This window comes from Toxorhynchites rutilus, chromosome 2 (genome assembly GCF_029784135.1).
Source record: "Toxorhynchites rutilus septentrionalis strain SRP chromosome 2, ASM2978413v1, whole genome shotgun sequence".
In the NCBI taxonomy this organism is placed as follows: domain Eukaryota; kingdom Metazoa; phylum Arthropoda; class Insecta; order Diptera; family Culicidae; genus Toxorhynchites; species Toxorhynchites rutilus.
In genome coordinates, this window is record NC_073745.1 from 285486740 (window position 1) to 285503091 (window position 16352).

The following is a 16352-nucleotide window of genomic DNA, read 5'->3' on the forward strand; positions in this document are numbered from 1 at the left end:
GCATAAAGAGAATGAGTGTCCGCACTGATGCTGCATAACGGAAACATATTGTTCAACCAGTAAATGTGAGTGGGCTTGGTGGAGTCACCTGTTCGAATTCTGCCCAACACGTCCCGTGGAGACGTGGAGAAAGAGTGCCGGGAAAATACTCTCGGAAACCACCATTAGAATCACATGCTGTAGAGCTGTATCCTGGTGGTAGTATTACACGTTTCGCTTGATTACTCCTTGTAAGCAGGAATAATTCAACGCAAACCACTTGTTGCTTTCAACCGATTTGCATTGCACGTGTTGGAGGTGGGCGGTTCAAACATTTTATTCAGGACACGAAATATGACAAGCAGTGATAATTTAGACAATAATTTGAAAAACTAATGGTTTGTTCGGAAGTTCGCCTTCACCGATGGTGCCCAAATCGAGACACTGATCGAAAAACAATGTTGAACAGAAAAAATACATGGGTAAACGAAATAAGCCACAATTAGCTACCGGAAAAGCCGGTCTCCATCCGAAGGAAGTGATACTCTGTGTCTAGTGGAATTCGGAAGGAATTGTGTATTATGAGCCTCTATAATACAATCGGTCGGTAAATTCCAACAAATACTGCTCGCCACTGGACAAATTAAAGACAGATGAACCAATGGGATGTGCTATCTCACCCACTTTATTAATCAGATATTACACCTTCAGATTATCACTTTTCTTTGCAGTTATTGCAGAAATTTGCAAAAGCAAAAATTTCGATTCATTGAACTGCACGAAAAGCACATTGAGCAATTTTTCCACGAGAAACCAAATATTGGGATGATGGAATTTTAAAATTGGAATGAATTAATATGGCAAGAGATTGTCGTATAAATATATAAAACTAGCTGACCCGGCAAACTTCGTCCCGCCCAATTTTTTTTTATCAATACCCTCAAACATTCACGATTTCTTACTACGAGCAAGTTCATGGGTTCAATCGCAGAACTGTTCATTGATTGATCTTCTAATCAACCCCGTTGAATTTACCTTTTACTATAAAATTCCTAGTATTTCTAACAAAAATCATCATTATAATATCAGATTATTTTCGCACACAATTCTCGTTCAAGGTTTTTCAACCACTTGCAAATAACATGTTTCTCCGTTACATGGAATTAATGTTTTATACAGAAAATATGATAGAATAAACACGCCCCCTGTAATTTGTGTTTCATTAGTATGGCAGACCCCCCCCCCCCTTAGAGAGGGGGGTGGAGTGTTTAACCACCATAGAAACATTTATTGTACCCTAAAATCTCCATATGTCTAAGTTCTCGTGTCATGCAGAAATTTGTGTTTCATTTCCATGGCATACCATACCAAATTTCATGTTGATCGGTTCAGTAGTTTCCGAGTCCATAAGAATCATACAGACAGACAGACAGACAGGCAGACAGACATCACTCCATTTTTATATATATAGATATATATAGATGATGCTTTCGATCGGCACGAACTATCCAGGATACCCAATGTTTCCAGATCATCCCCGTTGAACCAAGTGGTCGTAGAACAAAATATTCGTTCAAATAAAGTTCTCCGCCCTGTAAGTTCATTCATTTGTTGAATCATTTCCAAACGTTATATTTGCGTGAATGATAATTCAACATTCCAGGTCTAATATACCATGTAGTTTAGCTCTAAAATCTGATCATTCAAAATCTGTGTGAGGGTCCCTTATCTCATTATCGACCGGGCATTCCTCGAGAAGGATACATTCTTGGTGCACATTTAAAATATAATCTGCGCGACAAAAACAACCCCTAACACAGACGGGAGAACAAGGAATAATAGTCGGGGCCTTTATCGAATCACACGTATTCGGGCAGGCACTTCCACATTCCTTATATACCTCATTGTGCCCTGAACAAACTGTTGAAATGAAATAAATTAAACTTCTCTCCAACTGCTCGAACAAAAACATCACTAACCTGGTTCTAGTATTTGCTGTGGTAGTGACAATAAGTGCCGCCGCCAACAGCAGAATGGCAATCGTGAATCGCATCGCTCCGATAGTATTTGGCAGACTGTCCGAAAACAAATGAAACCAACAGCGTCCAATGGATATGTTTTTATAAGAGCAGAATCGTTTACAATACCAATGACTCATGGAGATAAAATATGACAAAAAAACAAAAAAGATAACATCAACCCCCCGAACAAATATACATTTCATAGAAACGGATGATTGAACATTTGGTTATATTTTTGATTTAGTTATATTCTCAGACCTGTCAAAATTATCTGAAAATATTGACGAGAGATTTGATTACTGCGAAGTAACTTCTGCACCCAACCGTATTTTGACCAACTTTCTCATTTTTGAGAATTTGAATGTTTGCTTGACCAGTATGATATTGGATTAACTTTCTACAAAAAAAATAAATTTCATCTAAAGTGTCTCCGGGGAAAAAATAAACATATGTTTTTATGGTTTGTGAGGTGTCATTTGACAAAGTGACATTTACTGCATTGCTTCAAAGTGACATGACAGTCGTATGAAGAAGCATGGTAGTAAAGGGTGTAACGATTCAAATTTGTCAACCTAAACTTAACGCATTTATTTTAATGGTGAATTGAAAAACACGCCTCATTTTGTAGGCGAGCAGAATATCTATTATTATTAAAAGTGCCCAAATGAACTGTCATCAACGTAAAAAAGGCGTTCTGAGAACACCAGGAAGCCTGAATCAGGGAAAAATCAGAAGCCGAAAACCGCGGAGACGACAGAAAAATGGCTAGCGCATCCAAGGGGTACCCCAACCTGGAGCAGACCCAAACACTGTTGGAAAGGAGATGCAGCTTGTAGCAAACTAACGTTCTGCGGCAAACAATGTGGACGAGGTGGCTGTACAAAATCAGGAGTTAACCGTAAGGTCAGTCGACCGAAACCTCGCCTTGCGAGGCCTCCCATAACACCCTTTATCGAGGCAAACATAGGACTCATTAATTTCCTTCCTGTATTATAGTAATGGAAATAGAGGGACTGGTTCGTCACTTTACTTCCATTTCGGAAGAATATCGGGAGCGAGAATTAAACTCGTGATCTTTAGCGTGAGAGGTACGGATGTTACCAGTACGCCAGATCGCCTTCACGAATAGAACTCAATGGTTGAAAGTAATGGTCAATGTCATTGTGAAATATCTCTAAACCTTTTTCTCCGTTTTTGGATTAGTCCATTTAGTTTTACGTTAAAGTCAACAAAGAGGAAATTCAGTATATTTCACAATCGATTTTATTCGTCACTTGAAGATCTTCATATGAAGTGATATCACAAACGAAATTTTCAAACTTATTGGGTTTTCACAAAATTGGTAAACAAATTCGTAATTTCATTTTTATCTGATCGAATGCCAATTTATCTTTGACCTCATCGTTTGTGGGTCACCTTAAAAATGTTCACCTGAACACAGATCGAAGCGACAATATGTCGCTATCCAGATCAGGAACACTGCGAGCGGAGAACACACTCCTCTGTCTCATCCAGTACATATCCCTTCTCGCAGAAGCATCCTCTCACGCAATTATCAGTGCATGGACGATCGATGGGTTGCTTGATCGAATCACAAGTCTCCGGGCAGGCCGAACCACACGTGGTGAACAGCTGGTGTGGTTTGGAACATGCTGTCAAAACACAAACCATATTAAAAGTAACCACAATCGGTATCAACAACAGCACAAACCTGGTTCCAATGGAATGGCAACTACCATGGCAATGAATGCCGCGAAAATGAGAGCGAAGGTCGTAAAACGCATTGTGAAAAGACCGACGAATTGCAAAGAACTGATTTTGATGCGGAAATGATCCCGCTTTTTATATGCACGCATTTCGCAATAGAAATCAGTTATCGGTATCGAAGATGACTAAGTATAAATAATACCATGTAAAGAAACCATGTCAACAAACAACTTGACATGTACGAAAGTTTGTCACTGATTATTTTCCTGTAACACTAGTTTATCGCGTGTACATGTTCAGTTTCAATCAGTTTAGAAATACCATAAGCTGAAAACAAATTGAAGAAGAAAATCGTCTGGCACGGAAAATACTACCTACAACGGATTCGTTATTAACATTTTCATACTTATTAAGTATGAATGTGTTAATAACGAATTCATCGAAAAGTCAAAATGAATTACATTGCGGTAATAAATGTCGAGTTCTGTGCTGCCCACTGTCCACTGTCCAAATATTTGGAGTTACAAACGGATATACACGACAGAAATATTTTAGCCAGATAATCTGCTTCATTCAACTTATTCTACGAAAACGACTAATTAAATTTAAAAATAAAATAAACAGATACAAAAAGCCGATTGCCGCTGTAGCGACCAATGATGGTTTTTCACAGGCCAGTCGAAAAAGTCAATAAATACACTCTCATGCGTTCTACAAATAAAACGAAAGCTGTATTATTTCCAAAAACTTTTTTTGTCAGACTCAATTACTTACCATCTAACGTTTACAGAGTCAAATTTCACCTTAAAATGAAACATGGTTGTAAATGTTAATTGATTCGCCAACTTAGTTAGCAGAAAAATGTGTTGGTCTACAAAAACTTTGAAAAAACAGAAGGAAATCGTTTTTTCCTTCTTCATATTTTTTCAGTGTTTGCCAATTGATCCTTTCACTGAATAATTCGCTTTCATTCGTTCAAATATGATCGTACAGAAATCATTTCCACCACTGGCATTCTTTTGCTTATACGTGCTACAAATCACGACACAAAAAAGAACGAGACGATACTGCTTCTAGCTAGCAACTAGTTAGAAAGAGGCTAAGGGAAGGGTAGTCAGATTATATTTTTCTCTTTTAACGCTTCTATCCCTTGAAATATACAGGTCGGACTCGATTATCCGGCGTATTTTATTTTTGATTTTCAGAAATTTTGAATAATTTTTATAATAATTCCATATTAAATAGCTGATATGGGTATCAAATGAAAGGACTTGACTAGTAGAATGCAGTTAATTATGAAAAATGCAAATCCAAAATGGCGGCCACTACAAAATGGCGGATTACACATATTCTCAGAACCCCATCAATATGGGTATCAAATGAAAGGGCTTGACTAGTAGAATACAGTTATTTATGAAAAATGCAAATCTAAGATGGCGGCCACCACAAAATTGCGGATTACATATTTTCAGTAATTTGTGAAAAATTATGAAAAATGCAAATCCAAAATGGCCGCTATTATTAAATGACACCATATTTTTTTTTTCAAAGCCCCATCAATATGGGTATCAAATGAACACAGTAGATCATAAAAAATCCAAATCCAAGATGACCGCAGTGCCTAAATGAACAATTCTCGCGTAACTTTTGAAAAGGTCCTATGTAACAAATGTAAACAAATCGAGTTAATAGATGCACGCTATTAGTTTTCAATCATTGAATGCATTACAAAAACAATTATTCACGTATCTATCTTCTTCATCTTCTTATCGCCGATGCAAAAAATATCCAATGTACAGAATCGGATTTGAAGCGCCCGGCTGTTACTTCAGACGCCTCTTTCCTCCGACGACCGAAACGTCCGAAGTAACAAAGCAGTCAAAACAATACGAAGTCGTACTTCGGTCGTTTTGAGTTTTTGTTTCTTACAGCTGTTGTTACCGATTTCAATGCAATTCGACGAGTGATAACAATAATAATTTGCCTTTAGAATGAAATGCTGTTATTTGGATTGTTGCTTAGATGTTAGTTTCAAATTTTTGTCGTGCACCGTAATATGTCCAATGTGCAAATGCGGGCAGACAAAACGTCCAATGTAACATTTTTCGCTCCTAGTCTTCAACTTTATTCTTAAATCACGGAACAACAGTTACGATTGATTTTTCAGAGTTATCCTTGACTGCTAGTGGTGAAAGTAGCGATAAAGATCGGAAGCGCGGAATAATGTTTGGGTCTTCAACTTCGTTTTTCTCGAGTTGACGAAAATGTTACATTGGACCTTTTCAAAAGTTATGCGAGAATTACTTTTTATGGTTCCATTCAGCTTGCCCTGTTTGTATGTATGTTTTAGTGTTTGTAGGGTTGTCCCACACAAATAGAAAATTGGCCCCGTTCCTGTTGACTGATTGATCTGAAATTTGGAACATACTTCTAATTCAACTGTCATTATAAATCTGCGTATTCCATGTTCTTGGAAAAATTAATTTGGCCGCCGCTAAAAAATGTCTGAATAGCTTGACTTGGAGAACACACTACACACTATGTTCACATAGTGTGTAGTGTGTGCACACGATATGAACAACATAAATTCGAAAAGGTCGCCGCCATAAAATGGTTGACTATGCATTTTTTGCAATCCCCTCAATATTGAAATCAAAATGATTTGACTAATAGAGTACAGTACATCATCGAAACATTAGAATATAATTTGGCAAGTAGCAGTTAGTAGTTATCCCATCTGTTCCTTCATTGATCTAGGGCAATGATGAGACTAAAATAAAATCGTGTGGTATATGATGAAACAACTAACTGTGGATAATGGAAATCCAACGATAATTTCTTACCTAATTTTCTTCGGAATATTTTCATGATGTTCTGTATTCTATTAGTCAAATCATTTCATTTGATACCGATATTGAGGAAATTGCAAAAAAAAAGTCGACCATTGAGTGGCGGCGACCTTCATGAATTTATGTTGTTTATTATATTCCGTGTTCTCCATGTCAAGTCATTCAGCCATTGTTTAGCGATGGCCAAACTGAATTTTTCAAAATCATGAAATACGTAGTTTGATAATGACAGTAGAATTAAAAGTGTCTTCCAAATTTTAGATCAATCAGTCAACAGGAACGGGTTCAATTTTCTATTATTGTGGGACAACCCTACAAACATTCAAACATACATAGAAACAGGTCAAACTGAATGAAACCATTTGAAAAGTAATTAGTTGCTTGGGAACTGCGGCCATCTTGGAATTGGGTTTTTCATGATCTGCTATGTTCTACTAGTCGAGAACTTCCTTTTGATACCCATATTGAAGAGGTTTTGAAAAAAAATATATATGGCGCCATTTTGTGGTGGCGGCCATTTTGGATTTGCATTTGCTGTATTATACTAGTCATAGAGGAACTGGTACAAATTCGATACCCCATTTTTTTTTATTGGACTTAGCTCTTGGCCAATGTTCGGAATTTCTTCATATTACGTCAGCTTATGAAGGGATGTATTGCGGATATTTCCCCGCAAACCGATTTCAAAAATCTTGATTTGACTCGGAGCTTTGAGCATAGAAGTGGAACAACTCAAATTCGAGTACCCGAGATGCCTGGGTATAAATTTGGCACCCCATTTTTTTTATTTTTTCAAATTAAAAGAATCGTCCTGAAATCACTGAAAAATGTATTTTTTGACATTTTCATACAAAATAGAAGTGAAGTACACTATCTTACGTAAATTAACTCAACTTTGACAAGAAAGCATGCAATTTTACAAAACAAACAGGAACAAAAAAAAACGATTTTTTCAAGAAAAAGTGAACAAATTTCATCTTGATTTATTTCTAACTAAAAAAGTAAAACGAATCGAAAGCCTTTACAAAGGTCACAAGCGTAGTGGCTGCATGGGCATGCAATACTTAGCATAGTGTATCTTCAACACTATGTTTACATTGGGGTGCCAAATTACCCGCATACCGAATTTTCACTTTGGAATGAAATCTATGAAATTTGTGATAAAAATCTCGATACACTTACTCGAATTCGTTGAAGAACATCAATTTCATGATCCAAATCAGCTTTAATATTTAAAATCGGCTCATTCTTCAATTTATATTTTATGATCCACTCATGTTGGTTATATGTTCGTGAGAGGTTACTCACATGACACATTGTGTATCATTCGATATTGATCGATATCCAAACACTGTATTTTTCCACTAAATCTACAAATATCAAGATGGAAATGTGTCCGTAGTATATTCCAACATCCCATCTTCATGCGTTCATCTTTCACGAAGTTACATCAAAATTTCGACTTCGCACTCTCGTAATATAAAATCATTCTTCTTGAATGGCGTTAACGTTCTCTTCTGGAACTTTTGCCGTCCCAACGTATGCATTAACTAGCGTCATTTATTGATATTTGGTTGAGATTTCTTAAGCCAAATAAAACGTCTTGAATGTATTCCGAGGGGCAAGCTCTTGAATACCTGTGGTCACGCGTATCAAGTCGTGTCATGTCAAGTCGCAAGCCAGAGGAAATTTCTTCGACGAAAAATCCCCCGGCCAGAACGGAAATCGAACCCGAACACCCGGCATGATAATGTGAGACGCTAACCACTCGACCTCGGGTGCGCGTTAATATAAAATCATTATAAGACACAATTTTCGTTCACAATTTTTCCAACACTTATAGAAAATGTGTCACCCCATAACATAAAATACATATTTGATACGGGAGAGTTAATTTTCATTCATAACATTTATTCTAGCGTGGCAAAGTTGCCAAATTGGCACAACTAAAAGTAAGGTCGAGCAGATTTCAGAATGCAGATTGTGATTTCGTTGACGTTTTTCTGATCCAATAGGATTCTAGCATAACGGTGAATAAATGTGAGTATACGATCATTTCCACCAAGATTCAAACAATCCTACTAAAAATTGAGAGAAGAGTTGATTTTTATGTTTCGTTTTCCAAAATGTTGGACCCTGGTTTAAACGTTTCCGAAGCAATTATTTTGATTCGAACTATAAGTAACATGAAAAGCAACCAAAAAATGTCAAGACCCACAATTGGAAGCACTTATCGTATGAAACGGGTCAACGGACTACAATTAATACGACTAAATAATTTTAGCGTACCGGTCCAAGGTGTTGGTCTTTTTTTAAGAGTGGCTTCGATCTCAAAAAATAAATCAAAAATCAGTCATCGTTGAATAGTGCGGAACCCGTAAATTGCCTGAAAGATGGGTCAAGGTTGTGGCTCTCGATGGAGCATACTTTAAATGAATTAGCAGTAAGTTGTATATTTCAAACGAATGCCATTCTTATATTTATGGAAATGAATTACACATACGGAGTAAAACGATCAAAATTGTAGTGGAAAAGCAGCAGTGCATACACTAATTTTGAATTGGTATAATCTTGCACTATGTTTACACAAACAATTGACGGATCTGTTATATTCGGAAAATTATTATTATTATTATTATTTATATTCGGAAAATGACAATTCTGTACGCCAAATGTCCGCTGACCTTAATGTTTCGTAATCGTCCATGGATGCCAAGTTATTCAAGAAACATAAAGTTCATGGCGTTTCGGAAACATCGAAGAAAAAACGGTTTGAAAGGGCAACTCTCTTACTATCACGGCACGGTGAACAAGACTTTGTCCTTCCGGACGAAAAGTCATCTGTTTTGCTCACAATGTTCAAAACGACAAATTTCGGGCCTACAGTTCGAGTATTATATCCGATAGTGATAAAAAACATTCCACGGTTCCAAAGTTCCACATCCATGACGGTTTGGGAAGATATTTGCAAACACGGTAAACTACTACTTGTTTAGATTGAGAAACATTTTGAAATTTACTGTTCATATTATAAAACTGATGTTTTGCGGAATGTCGTAATACCAAGCATGGAGAGATTGTAAGGAATTGATCTTTACATATTTCAGCAAAAACCTTCTCATACTGCGAATCTGGTTCAGAGCTGGTGTTGGAAAAAACCCCTGGATTTTTTTGTGTGGTTATACATGCTGTCGAAGATAAACGAACTAAAGGAGTCTACTTTAGCCCGGTTCAAGACCGTGATCATCCGAATATGGGACGAAATGCCGATGGAAAAACATTTGAGAAGGTCAAATAGATTAAAGGCGGTGTTATTTAGAAACATATGTTGTAGAAGATCGACATAATCATTCAAAATAGAATACATGGATATTTTTTTGTAAAATAATCCAATTTTCATTTGAACAAAATATCTGTTCGTCTCTCCTAGAATATGTGAAAAGTCGCCCAAACTGATGATTTGTCCAATATATCAGATGGAATAAACTAAATTTCATGAGATACCATGCACACAGAACTACGGCCGAATTGCTATCCAGAGAGCAATTACTATTTTCATTTATATTTCGACATGCGACATCTCTACTGTAGTACAGGGTGCCTCAAAATTCATTAAATTCTTCAAACATAAGCTGCCTATCAATGCGGTGTCAATAGTCAATAGTTATACTACCAAACAAGCAGGTGACCACTTTGCCCCCACTGACCAATTCGCCCCCACAACCCCTATATTTTTAATTTATACTCAACATAAATACTAAAAAAATATTTCCCTTATTTTTTCAGGGTGATAATTTCGAGCATGATCACGCCAACAATCCATCCCCTGGTCGTGGCAGTGGGAGCGGCAGTAATAACACCGGTGGCAGCCCTCCGAAAAGGTCCAGAAAGCAGAACACGAAACATCGAGCTGCGGATCCAGATAGAGATTCTAGATCAGGTGACCGCGCTAATGGAGCAAATTCCAATGCGGCTTCGATGCCGGTTGCGGACAAGGTGAGACAGCATTCCTTGTCCACTGCATGTCCACGGTATTATATTGCTCTATTCTCTATTTTCTAGACCGTCACTCCTCTGCCCGGTTTCCAACAAGCTTTCGGATCGACAGAAATCGGAAAGTTTTCGGAAGCTTTCTTCAACAGCAGCCAGAGTCCGAACGCGGCGCTTCATCAGAACGGGCAGCTCTCCAGCCATCACCATCCGCATCCGCACCATCATCATCCCACCGCACACCACCACCAACAGCTGATGATGGACAGCTTGAACGCATGCGAATCGGACGTGGATACACTCAGCCCCCAGCCCTGGGAACCAACCGGACCGGGTGATCCCTTCGAGAGTGCGACCGGTTTCAACCTACAAATTGGCACAAGCTTCCATCCTTCGTACTACGAGTCTTCCTCGTACTCGTCCGATCATGCCGTGGATTCTCCACTGGGAAATTACTTCAGCGAAATGACGTGCAATGAGTATGTGAATTAGAAAGAGCGTTCATTTTCCAGTATGTACTTAGTGTTAAGAAAATTTCGATGCTGCTTGGGATTCACGATTGCAACTGTTTGTAGCTTTATACCGATTAGTTTCCCACTTCTTTTCCGTCTTCCACACCGTAGCTAGAGTCCGTAATTGAGCTCAATCAATAAAATTGTACAAGGAATAGTTTTCATTGGCTAAAGTTTTCAGCTTTCCAATATTGAGTATAATGTTTTCATTATATTATTGATCTTATGGTGATTGTTTGTGTTTCCCTTTTTTCATTTTTTTTATTTTACCAAATGAAAGTGATCAAAAATACTTAAGTAATTGCAATTCGTGATTAACAAGCAGCGCCTTTCAATTGCCAAATTGATCAGAAGAAATACCACTCAAACAAAAAAAAAGACACGATCTCACACTAACTCCCAATTGTATCCATGCACGAAGCCAATATTTGAGTGAATCATACGCCAAAGTTAGCAAACATATTACATACGACATAAGAATTGTATAAGAATGTTTCAATTATATCTAATAACAACAAGTGAAACGCGAGTTAAGTCCATCAGTAAGAGTATAACATTCTGATAAAAAGGCGGCTCTCGACACACGAAATGATATGTCTATAAACGTACAAAAACAAGAAAACTGTTATCATTTGCTTATTATACAATAGCTTGAATTATCTTCTCTAGACTTCGAACGGCTATCAGATGATAACACATCATCAATTATACTGTACATAACCACTCTTAACAACCAATTCAGCAAGCCAACCAGTGACTAATTGTTTTTTTTTTCAAGAAATTGTCTCTGTCCATAACCAAATAAAAAAAACTGTTGAAAATATCTACATGTTAAGAGAGATAAGAAGCAGGCAATAAGCGCCGATGTAAACTCAAACAAAAACAAAAATACTCCAGTAGAATGAATTTCAAACCTCAACGTTGCGATGCTCGACATTTGTAAATACTGCGCAGGAAACGAGCATTGCCGTATAGGGACACGAAGCATTGGAACACATATAGATAATAATATTATCGAATATTCGTTAGTGTTGTTGTTTAATTAGTGTGAAATTGACAGAAAAACAGAGCAAATTAGGCAAAGCGCGTCAGACAAAGCAAAAAAAATACGAGCGCAACGGATTTTTACGATGATTGAGCAGAATCAGAATCGGTTGAAGTTAAATGAATTTGATTATTGAATAAATGTGCCTTAGCGTGAAATGACATGAAAAAATACAGAAAATGAACACAAAATACGCAGAACGAAAAAAAACATTTTTTTTTTCATTTCAATCGTATGTTCACCACCGCGATCTGAATCCAAAGTCATACGGGCAAACAAAATCCCTTTTTTGTTCTAGCCGTAACAAACTTCCGTTCACCGTAAACAAACTCTTCCTTAGTTGATTTCTAGGTAACACAAAATTAACCGATAGACGAAGAATTTACGCCGTAAATTTCAACAAAACGATAGGTCGAAACCAGTCTAAATATACCAAAGTTTGTATACATTAGTGATTTTGAAACGTTTTAAAAATAAATTAGAGAAAAAAAGAAATATGAAAAAATAACGGTTTCTGATATTTGAGAAAAAAAAGTTATATTTTAAAGATGATGCATAACCAAAACGATAGGGACGAACATGATTTTTTTTTGAACATATGTTCGTATAATTGCCTGAATTCAATTGTACATGTGCATTTGAAAACACCGCAAAAGAATTTATTATTAAAATTAAGAGAATCTTTGAAGGCATGACTAAAATAAACCCATCGTTTCACCAAATTACTACAATTCTAGTCAAGAAACACATTTGTGAGTTTTGTGGAATCAACTGAACTATTTTTTTTGTGAGTTAAAATAAACGTTCAAAGTACGTTTGACAAAATAGCTATAGTCAGAAGAAAAAAGCGAGCAAAAAAATGGAAGGAGACCTAAAACAAACATAATTTTATCCATCACGCCCCACAATTCCCAGCTCATTAAACTTACTAGTCGTTTTTGAGTATTATTACGTTAGTGATAAAATCAGAGAAAGACTAAAAAAAGTTCAAGTACAATAGGTTCGTTACGTTTGCGATTGCCGAGAATGAAGTGATATGAGGATATGGGGAGCGCAACTCTGGCAAGGGCGTAAGCAACGAATTGTTTGTATGTGGATCTCAAGTGATGTTCTATTATCCGCAGGATACAATAATTATAATATATAATAGACATAACATCCACACGGATGAAGCTGTAATTTATTGATCATTATTGAAAGTTAAATACACAAGGTGGATATAAAAGCAAACGAGTGTAAAAAAAACAAAAGTTCAAACAAATTTCTAACAAGTCTAGTCAAATAGTAAACATAACATTCAATCAAAACTAGTCGATGCAAAGTTGAATAAACTTATTACAGATTTAATAATTGCAATCAGAGATGGGGAGCGTTTCAATTACCGAGAATGAAAGAACACATGTTTCGACAATCCAGCAATTTGAAAGTAACTTTGTACAGTAATACGTTTTTTACCTATAAAAAATATCTTCGGAATAATCAAATCTTATTCCGATATCAACAACAGTCATCCCGAAAGCGAATCGGCGATTGTTCAAGTGAATTTTCTCTACCCTTTTCCCTACAAGGTCGGCTACGGTAAAATTAGGGTAACCCAGACATTGATCCTCCTTAATATCTCTCACCCGTATTAGACTCATCAAATACAACGATGAACATTTCGAATACTACAGCCAAACTAGCGTTAGCAGAAAACAATTCATCTTCGGCAGAAAAAAATGCTTTTTCGTGTGCTGAAGGGTGAAATGAACAAATAGAAGCACCTTTTTTCAAAAGCTATAAAATGTTTGTATGTATGAGAGCAGACATCTCTTTTTTTTAAACTGAAGGTCAGCTTGGGATTGTACTCGAAAAAAGTTCAAACGATGTCAACGAGAATTGAACCCCGACCGACTCGGATGCAAGGCTGTTTTACACGATCACGCTATACACATAGCAACTGACGTTGTTGCATAAATGCGTGATAATATTACACCTCATTATATAATAAAGTTGGAAAATGTTTTCTAAGAGTGAAAAGGAGAGCATAAACGTGAATCCTTCTCAATCTGGGAATAAATCTGTAATAAGTAATAAGTGTAGAGGCTTTAATGAGTGTTTATTTGCAATGTGTCTCTTGTTTCGCTCGTTCATATTGCTCTTATATTGCTATAACATATCTATATATATTAAAATGGAATGATGTCTGTCTGTTATGGACTTGGAAAGTACTGAAGCGATCGACGTGAAAATTTATACATAGGGGAAGGATTTTAGGATAGTCCTCTATGGGAGCCTCTCTCTAAGAGGGGCTCCCATACAAATGAAACACAAATTTCTGCATAACTCAAGAACTAAGCAAACAAACGAAGTCAAATATTGAAGATTCTAATACTATACATCAACTATGTTAATGGAACTATTAATAGAATTGATGTTGGTGCACTTTCATTCAATTTAAGGTATGAAAGTTGAATTTTTATTACTTTAAATAATCTTTTATATGAATTGAAATAAACGAAATATTTAAAAAAAAACACCAGCTTCTCAACATTAAGATCCAGCTTGCGTCGTTTTTCTTTAGGAGTTCGCATGTATGCCTTCGATCCAAAGATTCTCAGATGATCATAGGAAGGTTTCTTCCCATTCTAGAGCATATTGCTTACATATTGCGGACAAAGGTAACCGATTCTGCAAGTAGTTCGCAGTACAAATCGCTTCGCCCCAGTACCTTTTGCTCAATCAACCGTGACTCCGCAAGCACATACCGCAACATCTCAACGAGATAGCGGTTTTTCCGTTCGACCACACGGTTGTACAACAAATCACGAATTTCCAAAGATTCTATAGATTTTAGATATATATTCCCAATAACAATCCAATAATTAATTATTTCGCTTCCATTTCCCACCGCAAACTTGAAAATATTTTATACAAGTTTGTTGCTTTGACGTATGCATTATTTTATAACAGAGTTACAGCGTTTCTAAAATCACTCAAAATTTTCGATGTCGCATTTTGTTCCTCTATTTTATATTTTTGTCGAGTGTAGTTCTTTGCCCACTTCGGAATACAATCGATCAAAGGAACTGACGGTTCATTTGCACACTCAATTCACTTTTAGTCGTCAACGCAATACGAAACATTTTCCGCAATAGTTCGAGGAATTTTCGGAGGGTACTAATAGGGTATTAAAAATATCTTCAATATACATATATATATAAATCAAGACCTTCGATGGCCTTTCGGGGTTTTTAAAAAAACTACTCGACTACGTTCCTCGACGTTTACTACTATAATGCTCTTTATTCAAATTGTTGAAGCCTTTTTATAACTTCCCTAATCTTGTTTACTAAACTAAGCATACAACGGTCTCGCTGCGCATTCCATCGATAGTTGGGTAGCTGGCGGAATATGACACCTTGTTGACGGAATATCTGATTGTGCGTTATTCGTTGATAGTTGAACGGCTGGCTGGCTGGCTGGCCGCGTTGCTGACGGGATGTTTATTCGTGGGAGGTTTGATGCTGCTGATGAAGCGAGATACACGCTTGGGGCGGTTGGCGTTTGTTTCCAAGTTGGGTTTGCAGTTTCGTCGTTAACTGCTCCATCCCCAAGAGAAGCACGTCCCGTGCGTCTTATAAAAAATGTTGCTATCGCGTTGCGTCTTCTGTAGATTGTAACAAGGATGATTATCATGGTTAAGGCAAACATTGCTCCAATCGATGAAAAATTGTGTATTTTCAGCGAATCCAAATGCTTTCTGTTTTCAATGTGCATTTCATGTAAGTGTTGTAGTATTTTTCTAATGAGGTTTCTTCTATTTGATTTATTTCGAGAGGTGAAATAATCGGGTGGTTGAAGTGCAATTCTAGATTTTCGAATAGCCTGTCCTGAATAATTACAGAGCAATTTTGAAATATGATAAGGTAGTTGCCTTTGAGTTCTTTTCGGTTTATACCACAAGTACTGCTCATCACAACGTTTTCTAGCGTAGCTTTGACTACTAATGTTCCATAAGTCAGAAGTTTATATTCTGTTGTGGGTGGTGTTTCTTTGAAGGGGCATTTCCCATTTCGTCCTCGAACTAAAGGTGCAACACACAAGTCGTTGGTAATATTCAACAATTGGTTTCGTTTATAAATATGGATTTTGGCTATTTGTTCAAACTCTGCTGAGACTGCCATTGTTTCGTTGGAATGCACTAGAACTGTTTGGTGATCAATATTGACGGTTTTATTTTAGATTGGGAGTTCTTCGATAATCATTC

The 16352-nt window shown here is 36.9% G+C and overlaps 1 protein-coding gene across 5 annotated transcripts in view; it reads left to right on the forward strand.

Annotated features, from left to right (window-relative positions):
• Positions 1-13464, forward strand: part of LOC129765285 (serum factor response D-like) — a 75816-nt gene extending 62352 nt beyond the window's left edge. For all 5 annotated transcript variants that reach the window (XM_055765435.1, XM_055765438.1, XM_055765436.1 and 2 more), the window contains 2 exons: positions 10343-10552; positions 10619-13464. In XM_055765435.1, the coding sequence (XP_055621410.1) occupies positions 10343-10552; positions 10619-11038 (630 nt within the window). In that variant the 3' untranslated portion in view covers positions 11039-13464. The remainder of the gene's footprint in view (positions 1-10342; positions 10553-10618) is intronic.
• The last annotated feature ends 2888 nt before the right edge of the window (positions 13465-16352 follow it).